The 17,029-nt window shown below is 40.6% G+C and overlaps 1 protein-coding gene across 2 annotated transcripts in view; it reads right to left on the bottom strand.

Moving 5' to 3' along the window:
- LOC105689932 (homeobox protein aristaless) overlaps window positions 1–17,029 on the bottom strand; it is a 55,281-nt gene that overhangs the window by 10,219 nt on the left and 28,033 nt on the right. Inside the window, exons 1-2 of one of the 2 annotated variants that reach the window (XM_048651765.1) lie at window positions 15,273–15,483; window positions 1,945–2,365 (exon numbers count right to left, since the gene is read on the bottom strand). In XM_048651765.1, the coding sequence (XP_048507722.1) occupies window positions 1,945–2,365; window positions 15,273–15,279 (428 nt within the window). In that variant the 5' untranslated portion in view covers window positions 15,280–15,483. Of the gene's footprint in view, window positions 1–1,944; window positions 2,366–15,272; window positions 15,484–17,029 lie in introns of those variants that run through there. The other variant, XM_020854558.2, reaches the window with a different exon arrangement.

Here is a 17,029-nt window from a genome sequence, read left to right as displayed (position 1 = left end):
TAGCTACGTACGTACGTACGTACATCGCGTCTAATGTAATGTAACGTAACGTAACGTAACGTGTGTGTATAAAACGTAATGTAATTTTATACCACAGGTGAAACAACACCGCGTCGCCGCAACGGACTTCGGACTACAAATATTATACGTGATATAGGTATAGTATAGAAAAACACCCACAGTCCGATTCGGTCAAAGAGGAATCATCATCCGCACGAACTTAATCAATTCAGCGGCTCCTTTGAAGCTTTCCTATACTTATAACGCGCAGAATTCAACTCTACTGTACTGTACACCGAATAAAATGAGAAGGAAAAATGTAAAGAGAATCGCAAATTGATCGACAATTAAATTTCTCCTTCCAGCGTTACGTACGTACGCATGTGCAACGTACACACGAACGAGTTGGGAATCCCTGAAGTGTTGTTATGCCTTTGGTGATATTTTCTTACAATATAGCCACGTAAGGGCGGTTATCAGTGGGAATTAGGTTTCTACCGAGAGACAAACTAATAGAAGGGTGTAGCTCCTATCGGTTGGGTTGCCGTTAGGGCTTTCCACATCTCCTGCGGCAGCAGCAGGGACGTTCCTCGAACATACCCGCCGCAGATATCCTACGTCCGCGCGGCTGATATACCTATACGTATGATACCTTCGGCTCCCAGCTATCGTCTAGACCTCCGGGAGCCACCCGAGAGTATACGGGAGGACCGGCTGCCAAAGGTAAAACGCCACGACGACGACGACGACGACTACGAGGTCACAATGTCAGTTTTCAACTATTTCCTTTTACTCTCCTCTCCCCCGTACACCGTCGATCGAAGAGGCATCTTGGGTGGCCGAAAGGATAACGCGACAGATTCGTACTCCCGTTGATCGATATGACAATTATTTTTTTTTTTTTTTTTTTTTTTTTCAGAAATTTTTCGTACATCAGACTCCCCGGCAACTGAAATATAAATCATAAATTTAAATCCAAGGAAGCCGCGGTTCCTCGTCGATCCGATGGATCCTGATCATGGTATGTGCAGTGCTTCGTTCCACCGCCTCTGAAGATCTAATTTAGATAAGGAATAAATAACTATCAGGATCTCGCGGCTACCGCTTCGCTCGTATATATATATATATATGTATATATGTATACAACGCGCAATAAACGTTGGTCCATCGCGCATGTATATAGTATAGCCATATCGATGCGTGGCTTATTACTTTTACGATATTCTTTTTTCTCGCTTTCAATTTTTCTCGATTGTCTTTGCCTTTGTTTCTCTTTTTCTCTCTTTTTCTCTCTCCCTCTCTCTCATATACCGTAATATCGCGCTCCTAAAATTCATCGCGATATAATTTCGCGCGTTATATCTGCGTACACGGCTACAAGAAGGATGCGTTTACCGCGCGAACGTATAACCATACACCGATGTGTGCGTGCGCGTTCGCGAGGGTCCGCGAAGCGGGTTTATACGTGTAATACTATAGGTGAAGTAGCGGCGGCAGCGGCAGCAACGGGGTAATCTATCTTGGGATTTTTTAAACCGGACTCGGTAACTAATAGCGGCGTAATCGTTTGTAATAGGTGCGCTCCCTGCGCCGGTGCAGCAGCATCACCAAGCCGCGGTGTGGGTTCTTGTAATTAACGGGGATATACCCCAGCGGCAGCAGCTGCAACCAGCGGGAGCAACGATTCTTCCTCATCCTCGTCATCGTCCTCGTACTCCGTCGCGGGATTTACGTCGCTGCGACTATCGATTGTATCGACAGAGGCGACAGACGAATATTATGAGTAAAAATTTTTCGTTACACCGGAGGAAGTTTGACCCAAAACCGAGTCTTCAATCATAATTCGTGCAACGAACGATGCAATGATTTCAATCACTATACAATTGGATTGATTGTGCGACAACGAAGGGATTACAATTATTATCGAGAGATATCTATACCGACCTCGTGAATACGTCGGGATAATGCGTCCTCGAGAATGCTTTTTCTAGTTCCTCCAGTTGGAAACTGGTGAAGGTAGTCCTGTAACGTCTTTGTTTTCTTTTCGGTGTGTAATCGTCGTTTTCCACCTCACTTTCCGGACTAGCTGGCGCAGCTGTCGTCGATCTGTTGTGTCCGCTCTCATCGTCGTGTCTTATGTCTTCGCCGGTCGATATCCCCATTTGATTGACGGATATCTGATGTTGTTGTTGTTGTTGTTGTTGTTGTTGTTGTTGTTGTTGCTGTTGCTGCTGCTGCTGATGCTGCTGTAAGCTATCGTCGCGCAGCGATGTCCCGTGCAAATTTCCGCTCGTTGAACCGTTCGAACTACCCGCAGGGCTCGTCCGCGGTACAGACGCGCTGCTGCCGGCTGGCACCGAGTTATCTGAAAGCAGAGAGGAAAATCCCGTTTCTTAGATATTTCCCAAAACTGAACCCGAGCGACGGAGGACATCGGTGACTTATTGTTAGAAATGATCGTCGTTGCGTTACATTTTTATAAAAGAGAATCGACGGCCTCCGGTATCGCCCCCGAAGGCCTCGAAGGGGGCGGCACGACTACGAACGGGGGGTCGGGGGGTCATTAACCTCATTACCGTTTCGTGAGCATCGAATTATCATAATTGATTCCTGGAAGACGGTGGAAAAGTTTTGTGGTCTGGTTTCCGGAGCAAATATAATACCGTAGATGTTGCGCCCAAGGTAGAAAAAAAAAAAAAATGAAAAAAAAAACCCGAAAAAAAAAAACCACCGTCCCAAACTTTCGGAACGCAAGTGCCCGGGTGTGTGTGTGTGTATAATGTACGCGCGCGTACCTGCGCGTAAAAAACGTCGGAGTATTCGATAGAGCGGGACGAAAGAAAAAGCGAACCGCGAATTTGGATTTTGGTAACGCGTTGGTAATTAAAAGAAAAAAAAAAATGGGAGAAAGAAGCCATCGAGTTTTGGGGACGGGATGGAAAGGGAAAAAATGAAAAAGAAGAAAGCAAGTAAAACGTATTTCTTCAACATTTGATATTAGAAGTGACACATAGGTGATCTCGTACATGTGTAAAATCAAGAAAAAGATAGACGTGTATACCTACTATCGTATATTACACAACGTTCACAAATCGTGAGTGGTGATATTTTTAATTGGTCTGTCCGTCATTATAACTTACGTACGAGTTGGTATGGATACATACGTGTGCGTGTGCGCGTGTACGCTTACGCACACGTATACTTTCTCCGTAATAACATAACGAGGCAATCAACGGATCGTAAATTTGAAATAAAATTTCAAACAAAAAATAATATAATCAACGCGACAGGTACGAAAATAAATTGAAAGAAGAAAGAAGCGAAGAAGCGAAAAAAAGAAAAAGAAAAAGAAAAAGAACAAAAACAAAGAAGAGAGAAAATTGCCACGAAGTGAAATTCACCCTCGCATCGCGATGCTGGAAATTGAAATAGGATATAATTTTGTTACCGAATTTCAGTTTCGCGGGGTTATTGTACAGCCGCGGCGGCGTGGCATTATATCTTCTCGTATCTTTTATTTTCTTATTTCAAGTTTTTCATTTTCGTTTCTCGACATCCGAGTATCAGCTAGAGGTGATTTGGCTCGAAAATATCAGCGCGATCGCATAAGGTGCAGTGTTATGGCGGGTATAATCAACGTCCAATTACACTCGACTACCCGGGTCGATTACTCAATTACTCGGATAAGCATCGCGGACACGACGTTATATATATATACGTACACACGCATGCACACGTACTGTACATGAAAATTGTACCAAGTGTGTAACGCGTGCAACGCGGTGAAGTACCCTATACGTGCGTGTAGGTGATATACATAGACTATACGTATACGATGCGTGTACGTCGTCAACTCGTAGCACCGTTCGCACGTTACGGTTGGTCCGCCAATGATTTTTACGACGAAAATTTCGCTGTACTATTTTCTATAACGATTCGAAAAATGTGACCAAACTTCATCCATCTTCTAGCCTCCGCGTTGTTAACAAACTGCCTTATGCAAATGTATGTAATAAATAATAATCAACAAACGCCATGTATGATAATTCTATATCTAATATATGGCACGCAAATTAAATATATTACTATTATATGTAATATTATACAATTACATAACATTATTACGTGTGTACATGAACATAAAATTTTTACCCATACAGATTGTATAACGATCTGTTAAAACTATCGTTATCATTATTATTGTTGTTGTTATTATCATTATCACTGCAATTACAACAATTATTCATTATTTATTATTCGTTGTACGCGTTTCGCTAGGCGTGCGCGCTTAACGTGTACTGCACGCGGGTATAGCTATACCGTGTCGTGTGATCATGAATAATAAAAAGTACAAAACGAAGAGAAAAAAAAATATATAAATATATATTCCGATCCTCCGAGATCGAATATACCCGTACATAGATAATTATGTACGTATCGCTCGAAATATAGGTAAATCTTTGACGTATACGTTACATACACACACACACACACACGCGTTACAGCGTAAGGTATTACATATGTAATACTAAACGGTGTGCACATACGGCAATTAGTCAGCTAATTAGTTTATTACGCAGCGATAATTTCCATGTTTATAGGATTATGAAATTCTCAGATACGTGTGTAAGCCCACGTGTACGTATACGTGTAATACATATACGTGCGTATATGTGCAAAGGATATTCCGACTCTGTAAATGAAAATAGTTTCATTTAATTTCACGTATCACGATTGTGTGAATCCGAAGAAAAAATGAAATTTAAAAACTCTCGTAAAATAACGAACGAGACGAAGATGGAAACACTAAAAAACTAAATAAATAAACAGCAAATATTGAAAATAAGAACGAAATACGGACATTACATGCGAATGAAAATACATGAAATATTCAATATATGCATATTTAAGCACATCAGGTATAATATTACAGAAAATTTACACATTACATCCATAATACATAGTCGTCGACGTGTGCCCCATATTTAAATAAATAATACGTACGATCGCGGTAATAAATAGCGATTGAAAATTGCCAACGGGCAAAACGATAAAATACAGATCCCAAGATCGATATTGATCCTTGATCTCCTACCTGCGTAACGTCATCGCCACCGCCACCGTCGCAACGAATGTATAATTACACCGATCATCTGCATGCCCATCGAACAACAATGTCAGCTAAATAAAAGATGAATAAATGAATACGCCTATCTGGGTAGAAAAAAAAAAAGAAGCTAATTTACACATCGCTTCGAGATCAGACAAATGAATACAATTCGCGTGTACTTTGGCCTATCGTGCGACAACGGTACTTCGCCAACGACGAGAGCATTTGTTTCGCGTGTGTATACGCGTGTGCGAACGTGCGTGGTACCCGTATACGTATATGTATGTATGCACGTTGTATGCGTGTGCCGATGCGAAGTTTTTTTGTTGAAAATCCGAGGAACGCGACGCGGTGGCAGATTGCGACCTAGGTGTATAGCTACAGTATACCTGTACCAGCCCTACACAACACCACCGCGGCTATACTACAATCGCAATTATCTACGGCAGGTAATTACCTACAATGTCACTATTAATTACTAAATTACCCCGAGGATTACATCTGACTTTCAATACGTGTGTGTCGGTGCGGTTACAGTGACGCGATTACATGAATATATACATATACGTGTGTATGCATATAAATATACCTATGTGAACGCGTATGTCATACATTGTACATATATTTATAATATAAAATAATCGAAATAGCTAAAAATAAAAAATTATCAGACAAATGACGAGTTTCATTCACGCTATATATAACCACGTCACTTTTGCGTGTGTGGACGTTACATGTAGAGTACAGGTGTACGCAGTACATACGATCGGATCGTTTCTTTTTTTGATCACGTGGTGTGCGAATCCCGGGTGTAAGTTTTATACACATATAAAGACCGGTAGTCGTCCGGAAGGTTGATTTATGAACGTGGGGTGTAATTACACTTTTTGCAAATTTGATTTTTTATTTATTCCATTTTCGTTTTTGTATATTATTAGTTTTTTTTTTTCTCTCCTTCGACCATATAACAGTTTCGTACGAACGTCTACACTGTTGATAATTGATAAGATAATCGACGTGTAGAACTTGTACCCGAGTACTTTTTATTTGAATTTTTTGTTCTTTTATTTCTCAGTTTTTTGTTTTTTTTCTTCCTCCAGCTGCAGTTCGCGGCGCAATAAAACGAACGACGGCAGTGATCGGAGTAACGCATGTATAATGTATCGAAGGTGCGCGTAACGTATGATTGAAAATTAATTATCCATTTTTGCAACACCGCGAGCAGCATTGCGGCGAAAAAATCTTCGCCGTGTACCTAGCGTGCGAATACCCATGTCCATAATATTCTCTACTTGCCATGATTATACGGCGAATGCCCAGACAGCGTAACCCGCGAAAATCTAAAATCATGATGCACCTAATTACTCCAAAGGTGATACGATGAAAGACAAGAATCGCCTAATTTCAAGTTTTCAATTTTAATTCTTATTTTCTTCTTCAGTGTCGCAAATGATTTCAGGGTATAAGGTATACAAAATATTCACACATCACATGTGCTGCCGAAAATTCTGATTATGTGCGTGAAATTAGATGCATTCCAACAACGGTGATTTTCATATTATCTTAATTTTGCGCGCATTCTTGCTGGAAAATTTGATCGGAAATCCAAAAAATGATGGTTACGCCCTTCTGGTTGTAATAATGATAAAAGTATATCACCTATACGCTATTTAGATAACTCGTATGTACAAACTCGTTGCCACACATATCGTGTACATATGTACATGTGTGTACCATATACCCATGTGTGTATATATATTGAAAAAAAAAATTCCCGGGACTGCATCTGTGCAGGCATCCGGCGGATCCTTGCGCAATTATCACCGTATGTGTGGTGTACGTAACGTTATGTGCACATACATATATATGTATACCTATATATACAGATGCGGCGAAGCCTGCGGGAATATAAAAGTCGGTTCAACTCTCTCCTCTCTCTCTCTCTCTTTCTCGCCGATTCATTTTTTTTTTCAACTTCTGTATTCCTTTCTCTTTCTTTATTCCCTTATAAAACGTGTCGGTATATAATAGAGAAATATACCGAGTACATATATGTACGTATACGTTACACAACGACGTGTATCAAAGCGCGTTATATATTTACCGTACATGTACCGAGTGGCTATGTACACGCGAAATGAAAGAAAACTGTGATTCACGTATATATAGAGTTCGTGCGCCTGTGTATTGTAGATGCCTATGAACTCATACATATATGTTTGTACACGTATATATTATAACGCGGCAGCGGATGTCGGCTATTAGCTGATCGTTTTATGATTAATAAAAATTCCATTTTAATTCATTTTCGCATTAATACACGCGGATACATGATATATACCTGTACGGAACGTATATACGCGTGTAACACAATTACCGCGTTGTACATAAGAGGCGCGTATACAACGAGTACACACATGCGCACGTTGGTATATTAATCATACGCGGTATCGAGAGTCGGATCTTTTCGCAGCTTTTTAAAATATAATCTGATCCATCTCGAAACGTGTATGTGTACTGATGTGTATATGGTACGTACATACATAGCTACAGTGCGTAAATTCCATAACACACATGTTATAAATAGCTCGCGGTTTGCTGCACATACTGCACAGGCGAATCGCGATGGTAACGACATCGATGATAGTGCGATAAAAAATGTTTAAGTAAATGCGAAAAGTACATAAGAAAAAATTAAAAAGGGCAACGTAACGTAACGATGTATCACATAACGCTCGTCTAGATCATCATCATAGCATCTCTGAATATAAATAGTGTAACTTCCATTGTTTCAAACTTAATTTTCTTCATTTCTTCATTTTTTTGTTTTTCATTATTCTCATTTTCCCCCCTCCTCTTTCTCATCAAGACTCCGAGCAATCCTAATTTCGGAGGAGATTGTCCGCGAGGATAACCAAAAAAATGAGACTAAAATTAAGATTAATGTTTGTAATGACATACGACGTACATATACAGCGCGTATTTATGAATATATGTATATGTATGCATAAAATACGCAGAAATCTCTCGCCACGTATACAGGTATATATAAATGTATGTAAAATCATTATGACGCGCGCTTGCACGACTTTCACCTATATACATACATGTACGTATATATTTTCATATGATCCGCAGTAGGTATGTACGTACGAACTCGGTAGCCGCCGTTGTTTGTATATATCATGGAGCAATTATTATTCAATTTCCTTAACTACGTACGCTTATCTCAACCGCGAACTGTATGGTGTGTGCTTATGTATATAAAGGTATGATGTTGTACGTACATACTGTGTGTGTATACTGCTTTGGAGTAGCCGCTAGATTCGAATTACCATCTGCAATATTACGTTACACGTGTACGTACATCTCACGCCCTAAATGTCGTGAAAAAAAAAAAAAACAAAGTTGAAGGAAAGAGCGAGAGAAAAAAGAAAGCAAAAAAAACATCGTGCGCGAAACACGTATAAGTTGCAGTGAATGCTAGAAAATTAAATTTTTCGATTACGATTATAAACTCCACGGAAGCGTCGGTAAAACTATAACAGCTGGATCTAATTATTTTCAATTTTGGAAAAAGCATATTGACCATAAAATTGTATATAAGAATTTGAAAAAAAAATCTTCATTAGAGATTGATCCGAAACAGATTATTGTAAATATAGCCGGCGTGTGCGCGAAGATGGAGGAAGGAAAGATTTATACCTTATCCCTTTTTGTTTGTAAGGTTTTATTCGTTTTATTCGGTTTTATTCGTTTTTTTTTTTTTTGTCGAGGCAAATTTTGGGCAACGGATATAAGAGATGGCGGGCGCCGAGGCAATCCATCGAGCGGTCACATTCCCCTGTCTAATTCGTTTAACGTGTTTCCGAGTAGCGGTTCATCCTTTTCTTGCTAACGCCGAATATCCTCTCTCCTCTCTTTTCGTCCTTCGTATCTTTTCGTTATTTTTCTTCCGACGAGCTCCCGCGGTCTCCAAAGGATTTTATATAAAAGACGGACGAGTCAATTCCGGGTATACCGCAATTCGCCCCAACACATCGACGTATATGTATATATATATAGATACACATGACGTATGTACTCGAATGCAGGTGTGCTCTGCGACGATCAGGGAAGAAGAAAAATTTCTACAGGCGCGCAGCATCGGCGAACTTCGCGGTATATAAACGAACTGCCGAGAATTTCAAACCCCCAGCCTCCTCCTCCTCCTCCTCCTGCTCCTCCTGCCCTTCGCGAGAACAAAAAACTTCCCGTATGTATAACGTTGAAATACATGAACTCTCCCGTGGGAGAAGAATCGCGTCAACTCTTTTGTACAGAAATTTATTACTCGCGAATACGGAAATTTCGATGAAATCGTCGATATATTTCAGCCGTTCGCGTTATTTGAAATCAATTTCATCTCCGCATAGACGAGATAAATCGTAGAATGAAGAGAACAAAAAAAAAGCTCTCTCTCCAGAATCGACGAACTGTGAGAAAAGTATCGTCGTGATTTCGAGGTATCGCGGCGGTGGTATAATCGGTAATTCCAGGCGTCACGTCGCGTCGCGTAACGTCGCGCGTCCGACTGACGAACGCCGTCTCATATACGGTCACAATAATCCTGCAGTACGCGGCGTCGTCGAGATCGGCAGCGTCATCGGAGTTTGATCTCGCGAGGCAGCTTAATCGCGTCCCCGTGCACCGGGACGTCGGAAGGAATCAAGTTTTTTTCACCCCCGTTGAATCCCCCCCCCCCCCCCCCTCCCCCCGCCCCACCCCGCCATCTCTCTCGCCACCGCCGCCGCCGCCGCCGCCCTGAGAATCCAGAGGAGATGAAGTCGTCGCGCGGTGACGAAAGATACACCGCATCTATGTATAGCCGGTGCACCTATATGTATATATAACTTTTATATACATTTATATGGCTCCCCCGGTTTGTTGGATTGTAGAAATTGAAAAAAAAAACTCGCGCAAACGAGGAATACAAAAAAAATTAGATGAAAAAAAAATGAGTTCACTGTATCATTCATTTGGTTATTGAAAATTTCGAAAAATGCGATGCACATTTGTTCAAGATACTCCGATATTTTTATAAAAATTTGAGGCAATAATTTGAATTGAATTTTTCGAGTATAGATGTATACGTATGTTCCGATTTGATCGGTTTGAGTTAATTTTTCGAAACAATTTTCGATCGTTATTCGACTGTTACGCCCTCGCCAATTTGAAGTTTTGAATAGTTTACCCGAGATTTTTCTGATCATTGACGTGGTTATTGGCCTTGGGAAGGTAGGTCGAGGTGCGGAGAAAAGAGAAAAAAGAAAGAGCGAGAGAGCGAGAGAGGGAAAGGAGAAGAGAACTTGGTGCAGATAAAGGGTTTGTTATTAACTGGGAGCTCCGACCTCGAGATTTTAACCACTAGCTGCCACGATGTAGTAGCTGCCAATTTACGAAGCATCAGCCGGTGGACGACGAGGAGATCTCTCGCTTATTCTCTCATCGCACACCGTCCGGGAGAAGTTAACGCTCGTTTAGAAAATAATAAACATGAACTTCACAATATTTTACGGCAGCGGCTAATCGGATTTCATTTCATATAATAACCGAGCGCTTGGAAAAAAATTGCCGCTGCGTTTTTAATTATAGAAATCGAATCGAATTCCCATGCGAGACACATTCCATCCGGAGTCGAACGGCCGATTTCTCTGAATATCTTTCGAATGATTTTTTTTTTTTATTTTATGTTTTTTTATTCTTCTACGAAGTGGGTCTTTATTAACACGAAAGGATCAATTTGATGGGAAAGTATAATCAAAGTTTCCTTCAATTACAACGGATTTATACATTGTGTTTGTTTTTTTTTTTTTTTTTTTTTTTTGTTTTTCTATTAAAACTTAATTAACAACGTGAATTATTAGTTTCCCGAAAAAATTTAATTCGATGCTTTTTCGAAAGCTTCGACGTCGAAATTTAAACGAGTGGACGTGTTCGAAAGGAGGTACGACGAATCTGACGATATAGAATTGAAAAAAAAAACAAAAAAAAAACAAAAAATCAATTATCGCTCGTAACTTCGGAAGTACCGCTCGGCAGAGCATATCATGCTTTCGTAATTGATAACAATGGCGGGGGATTCGATTCGGGTACTTATGATTTTACGTTAGCCGAGCCGATTACAAGTGGGATTTTCCCGACGAATTTAAATAGATAGACGTGCGATCGAACGGAAATGAGAAACTGTGATTCGATAAGAACCGAAAATTATATCTTATCGAACTTTGCAGAAATAATTTTGATCTTTGAAAATATACATTTAATCATCACCAAGAACAAAACAATTATCTGTGATTGCGAGGACATGAATTTGATTTCTTCGTACGTTATATCGACGATATATTTATACGCATTTAATCGATTATCGTCGCGAAGAAATATTTACGATCATTTATACGGATCTCTGCAGATAACTTCGTTATTGCGATGTAGATATTATAAAGTGCATACGTGCAGCTGCGCGATATTACAAAGAATAAGACGTGAAAGAAGCGGCGAATAAGAAGAAGAAGAAGAGGAAGAAAAAGCAGCTTCACCTGCACACGCCGCGGCGTATGAAGTTAAAATGCGTTAATTTCTACGACACGTCGCAGGTACGGGACGGTGCGCGACGTCCGTAATTCCGTGATCGTTGGCGCTGTAATTCAACTGCAGTTCAAAAAACGACGAATAACGAAACAAAAGAGAGCTTTACGACGCAACCGCCCGTATCACGTGTCAAATATTAGCGACCGAGGGAATTACCGAGTGTAGGTATCTTGGCAATTTATACGCGCGGACAGCGGAGGCATTCGAACGCATCGAAAACTGCTGAATGTACGTACACGATCGTAAAGATCGTGGACTATTCTCGAGTTCAAGGATCGTTCCACCCGATCCAATTATCAAGTAAGACGGATATGCGGGTCCTCGCCACCACGCGACACAACCACATAACACAGCCGTTCGATTTTATTAATCATCTTATTCTTCAACGATAATTGAGAGATACGTCAAAATTATACACGGAATAAAACGCGGGGACGCGCACACCTATGGCAACAGCTTGCACCTTACATACATATATATACATACATCGCGTCGTCTTCGGACGTGCGTACGACGCACGAAAAAAAAAAAAAAATAAAAAAAATAAAAAAAAAAAAAAAAGAATTGGAAGCAGCGCGGCGGCAGCAGCAGCAGCAACAGCGGCAGCTAGTCGGTAATTAACGGCGGTACCGGTCGCCCCGGCAAATGAGAGGGTAGTTCGCTAACGATAAGTGGAATCCAAAGTAACTTTATTGTATACCCACACCGCCCGTCTAGGTTAGGTTACTGCAACGCTGTACACCTCTCGTCATAGAAACTGCGGGTATTCCCCGATTCCCGTTCCCGCTCTATATTTCATAAATTCATTTTTTTTCACACGCGCGAAATGCACTCGCTCTCGTTCCCCCGTATTGTACCTATACGTATATGCGGAAAAACCTCGCAGAAAAAAAAAAAGAAGAAACTCGACGAGTCTAATTTCCAGTTGAATTTTTAATGTTTCTATCGGAGAGTATCGTGCGTATAGATAGCGCAGTAATTAAATACATACATACACGCGCGACACACGTAGGCCGTGAAGATAGCGAAGCTATACATATATATATATATATATATATATACAGAGTAAGGCGTGTGCGTACCCTGTGTATTATAATAAAACGCCAGGGATAAGACACATTTAACTTATTCAACCTTGGAATAAATTTGCAATTCATTATATCATTCACTTCCCAAAAGCTTGAGGTATTCGCACGTACAGTAATAGTACTGTAAGTCAGAAAACACACGCACGCACACAGACAGAGTTAAAAAAAAAAAAAATAAATAAAAACAAAACGACAGGTTTGATAAATCGCTTTTATTCTGCACCGTAAAATATATATATACGGTTTACCGCTGAAACTCATCCGAACTGCGGGTAATAGGAAGAGGTGTATAGGTATATATATGTATACATATTTATTGTTAAACAAAACTGAACTGCGCACACCCGCTAACAATTTCCATGGTGCTAATTTGGAACACATCCATTTGTTAAGTTCCCTATCTCTAACGAGCTACTAATGTTCCCCATGCATATTACATATGATAATCGTACGCTCGCTAGGTTCCTATGCACAATATATTGTACCTACCTACCTACCTACCTACCTACCTACTCTTGTTCCCATTTCCCCCGCATCCCACACTTAATCGCGCCGCACTACATATGTAACGTAGATAAAATAAACACGTCCGCGCACATACCGTGTATATATATATATATATATACATACACACACTCCCCTAGCGCGAGAATAGAAAAGAACCTCGCACCGCTCTGATATTCCTGAATTTTTATCCCCCCTTCCCTCCTTCCCGCAGCGGCTAATAATGTCCGAAAATCGGTGAGTGTGAAGACTACGCATAGAGAAGAAAAACAATAGAAGATCGCCCGAGATTTTACTCGTGATTTTTCTCTCTTTTCTCCTTCCCCGCGCAGAAACCGGAAGCGACGAGGTCCTCGGGTCTCGAGTATAACGGTGGGGCTTGTCCTTAAACCGGTAGATCGGCGTAGGAAATATAACTACAGCTTACGACCGCCAAGGAATTATTTTACTCGGGGTGGCTTTTCCTTTTTCCCCGGCGATGTGAAAAACGAAAGAGAGAAAACAAAAAAAAAAAAAAAATGTTCTTCTAAAATACGGTAAGAAGAACTGGTATAAGTAACGACAACTTACTGTAGACCCCCGCAAATAACAGAGCGGCGAATGGACGCTAAAAAAAAAGAAAAAAAAAAAACCCAAAGAACGAAAAGGACGAGGGGACGTGTAAAAGGTTTACGACCCTATATAGCGTAGAAACCGAAGTCTATCTCGACGTTGTTCATCTCTATCTCGTCGATTTTTGTTTCTCTGCTCTGATTTTTTTTTTTTTGAGGAAATTTTTGGAAGCGGAAATGAAATACAACAATTAGTAATGGAATAAAATAAAATTACGAAAGCGAGAAGAGGATAGACGGAGATGCAGAAGAAGAGGACACGCCGCACTTGGTCACTAATTGTAAGTTGACCGTTATATTATGGCGTACCTGTATAGGTACACTCGGATGAGAGAGACTGTAGTATATACGTTGTCCCATTACGCTAATGGGGATCCCGAGGACTAGTTCGCTATCAGCTCTGAAACTTTTCCTTCCTTTTCTTCTCTCTCTTCCTTCTTTTTGTTCGAATATGTTGTTTTTTTTGTTTTTTCAATTCCGTTTCGATACGGCGAGTAGTCAGTCCGTCGAGTTCTGCTCGGGATGCTGCGGGAGTATATATAACTGGCTATACGGGGGACCGTAAGGAAATAAGAAAGGTCACTCCGATATGTTCCCCCCGCGGCGTTACTCATAATCTCTCTCTCCCCCGTTTCTCTTCTGGTCGCGCGAGGCGAGGCGACTTTTGGCGACTCGCCGCAGGCGAGATTGTCATTCGAGGAAGGATCCTCCTCTACCGCCGCAGCTTCCCTCCCCACCCCCCCGACGATCCCGCGAATCCTCTTTATTTTATCGCCGCGAAACTCCGACGCACTTCTTAAATATATTTGCAATTTTAATTCCCAATATCAAACGCAGCTGCATCACGGTATACCACATTCGGGATAATGGGCGTACGTATATACATATATAAATATATACATACGTATACCAACCTTTGTAAAAGGGAAAGAAATATAAAGAAAACAATCCGGACGCGCTGGCAATCGCATAAAAACCGTACGGGGATTAATTCCACGAATTTTCCATATCCAATTAGAGAATTCGATATTTTGTACACACGTGCATGGCGTCTAGACGTTGGAAAGAAGATTCCTTTTTTTTTTCTCTCTCTCTTCTCTTATCCGTCAATCTTATCTTATCTATGGACGAAATCGAGTACGGTAAGAGCGTTATATCTGCATCGAATCGCACGCGAGACTTTTCACACGTAAGAATCAAAAATAGAATCGCTATATTATTTCGTGAAATACTATATCGATCCTGTATAGTAGCAGCTTACAGTTCGGTCGAAAATTATCGGTGGCTACGGATAAGCCCCCTTGAAGGCGTTTTGTATTTTGTGTATACCTGGCATTCCTACGTCAGAGGCATCATCATCAGCCGTGGATCGGAGGCAGCTTATGGTCGTGTTATTAGTCTCGGTTGGCGCCTCTGAGATTTCTTTGTCGTTCCATTAGCGATTGTCGAGAGGACCGTATATACACACGATATACACGGGGGGTCCAGGTGTAAATCATCCCGTGAAAATCACGACCGAATATTTCTCACTTTACATCCAGGCCGCGCGAGCGCGTTCAAAAAACGTACCTCACAATGCGATTGCAAGAACTATCTCGCACACGTCCTGCAACCGCAGATATATAGTATATGTAACGTATATACAGTCATATACTTTTTATATGTACATCATTTGCGCATATGTGAGTGTATGAAACTTGGTTGCAATCGGGAACAGCCATTCATCACCTCCGATACATATGTACAAGGCGCACCTTGTACATATACGTATATATATATGTATGTATGTTGCAATTTCACGAAGCACATAACGCACATAGCGCCTATAAAATAATATACCTTGTTCGAGATCGTTGTGCGAGAGGGAATCGGGTACAACGGAATTCGTTCGTGGTTGGTGTCGCTCAAAGAGAGAAAGAAAAAAAAAATGGCGTCGAATAGCTTTGGTCGAATATAGTCAGTTGTAGCGCTAATTGTGGATCATATTAATCTCGGTGTTAATAAATATAACAGCGTTTATTGTGGACGATAAATAATATATATATATTTTGATTGTAATTCTGACAGGGACTCACGTGATTCTACACAAGTAGAAAATAGGCAATCGTTGATAAGGTCGATTCATTGAATTGTTATCGAATTATAAGATTTGTCATCTGTTCTAACCAATATCAGTGACTTGTTGCAACATCTAAAACGAACAATCATCGCGTGATGAAATATCGCGCACCCAACGTACACGTACACTGAGCAGGCTTTTAAAACAATTATAAATTTACAACGATACGTATAAATAAAAAAATACGATTACAATACACCGACGATACGTAGACAATAAAACGGCGTCTGTGTACAACGTATATAGTTGCAGCAGATTAGCAAAATCCCCTTTTACGATCATATTTTACGGTTCGCCGTACACCCCGTTAATCTCGCGACAATTGCGTTATTTGATCGGTGAAATTCTGTCGCTGACGAATTTTCGAAAATTTTATCAAAAAAAAAAACGAAAAAAAAAAAAAAGAAGTCGACTCGTCGGTATTCGACACCGCGACGACGACCGCGCGAGCGTTGCCCGTCGATAAAAGTTTGGCGTTTGTCATTTCTCCGAATGGATAATTTCAGGCCTACGGTGTGGAATGTTATAGGAGTGAAATGTTTAACAGATAACACCCGGCACACACGTGTACCGTAACATTTCTATCGATCGAATTGGTAAAAAAAAAAAGAAAAAAAAAAAACAAATGATGATGATGGTATAAACTCACCGTGAGGCGTCGACAGGGTTACTTTTGTCCTTGAACAAAGTCGTTAACAAGCGAATAGCGAAGTGTCCAGTTGATTATTTGGAGGGGAAACGTTTACAACTGCAGTTTAGCGTCGGAGAGAAGTTCAGTAATAATATAATAATGGTTATTTAGTTTTCTCTTCGTACAATATGTGCATGGTTCGATCTTTGAGGTCGTTAGTCGTTACAGTTCAAACACAGTTGGTTAAATATTTGTTCGCCCAGTTCTCACAACACATTGCCTCGATATACGTGTATAGTTTATAACAACGTTGTAACGAAATCGATTCACATTTAT

Source organism: Athalia rosae, chromosome 3 (genome assembly GCF_917208135.1).
Source record: "Athalia rosae chromosome 3, iyAthRosa1.1, whole genome shotgun sequence".
Classification (NCBI taxonomy): Eukaryota; Metazoa; Arthropoda; class Insecta; order Hymenoptera; family Athaliidae; genus Athalia; species Athalia rosae.
The sequence above is the reverse complement of the archived record's forward strand: the minus strand, read 5'-3'. Positions and strand labels throughout refer to the sequence as shown.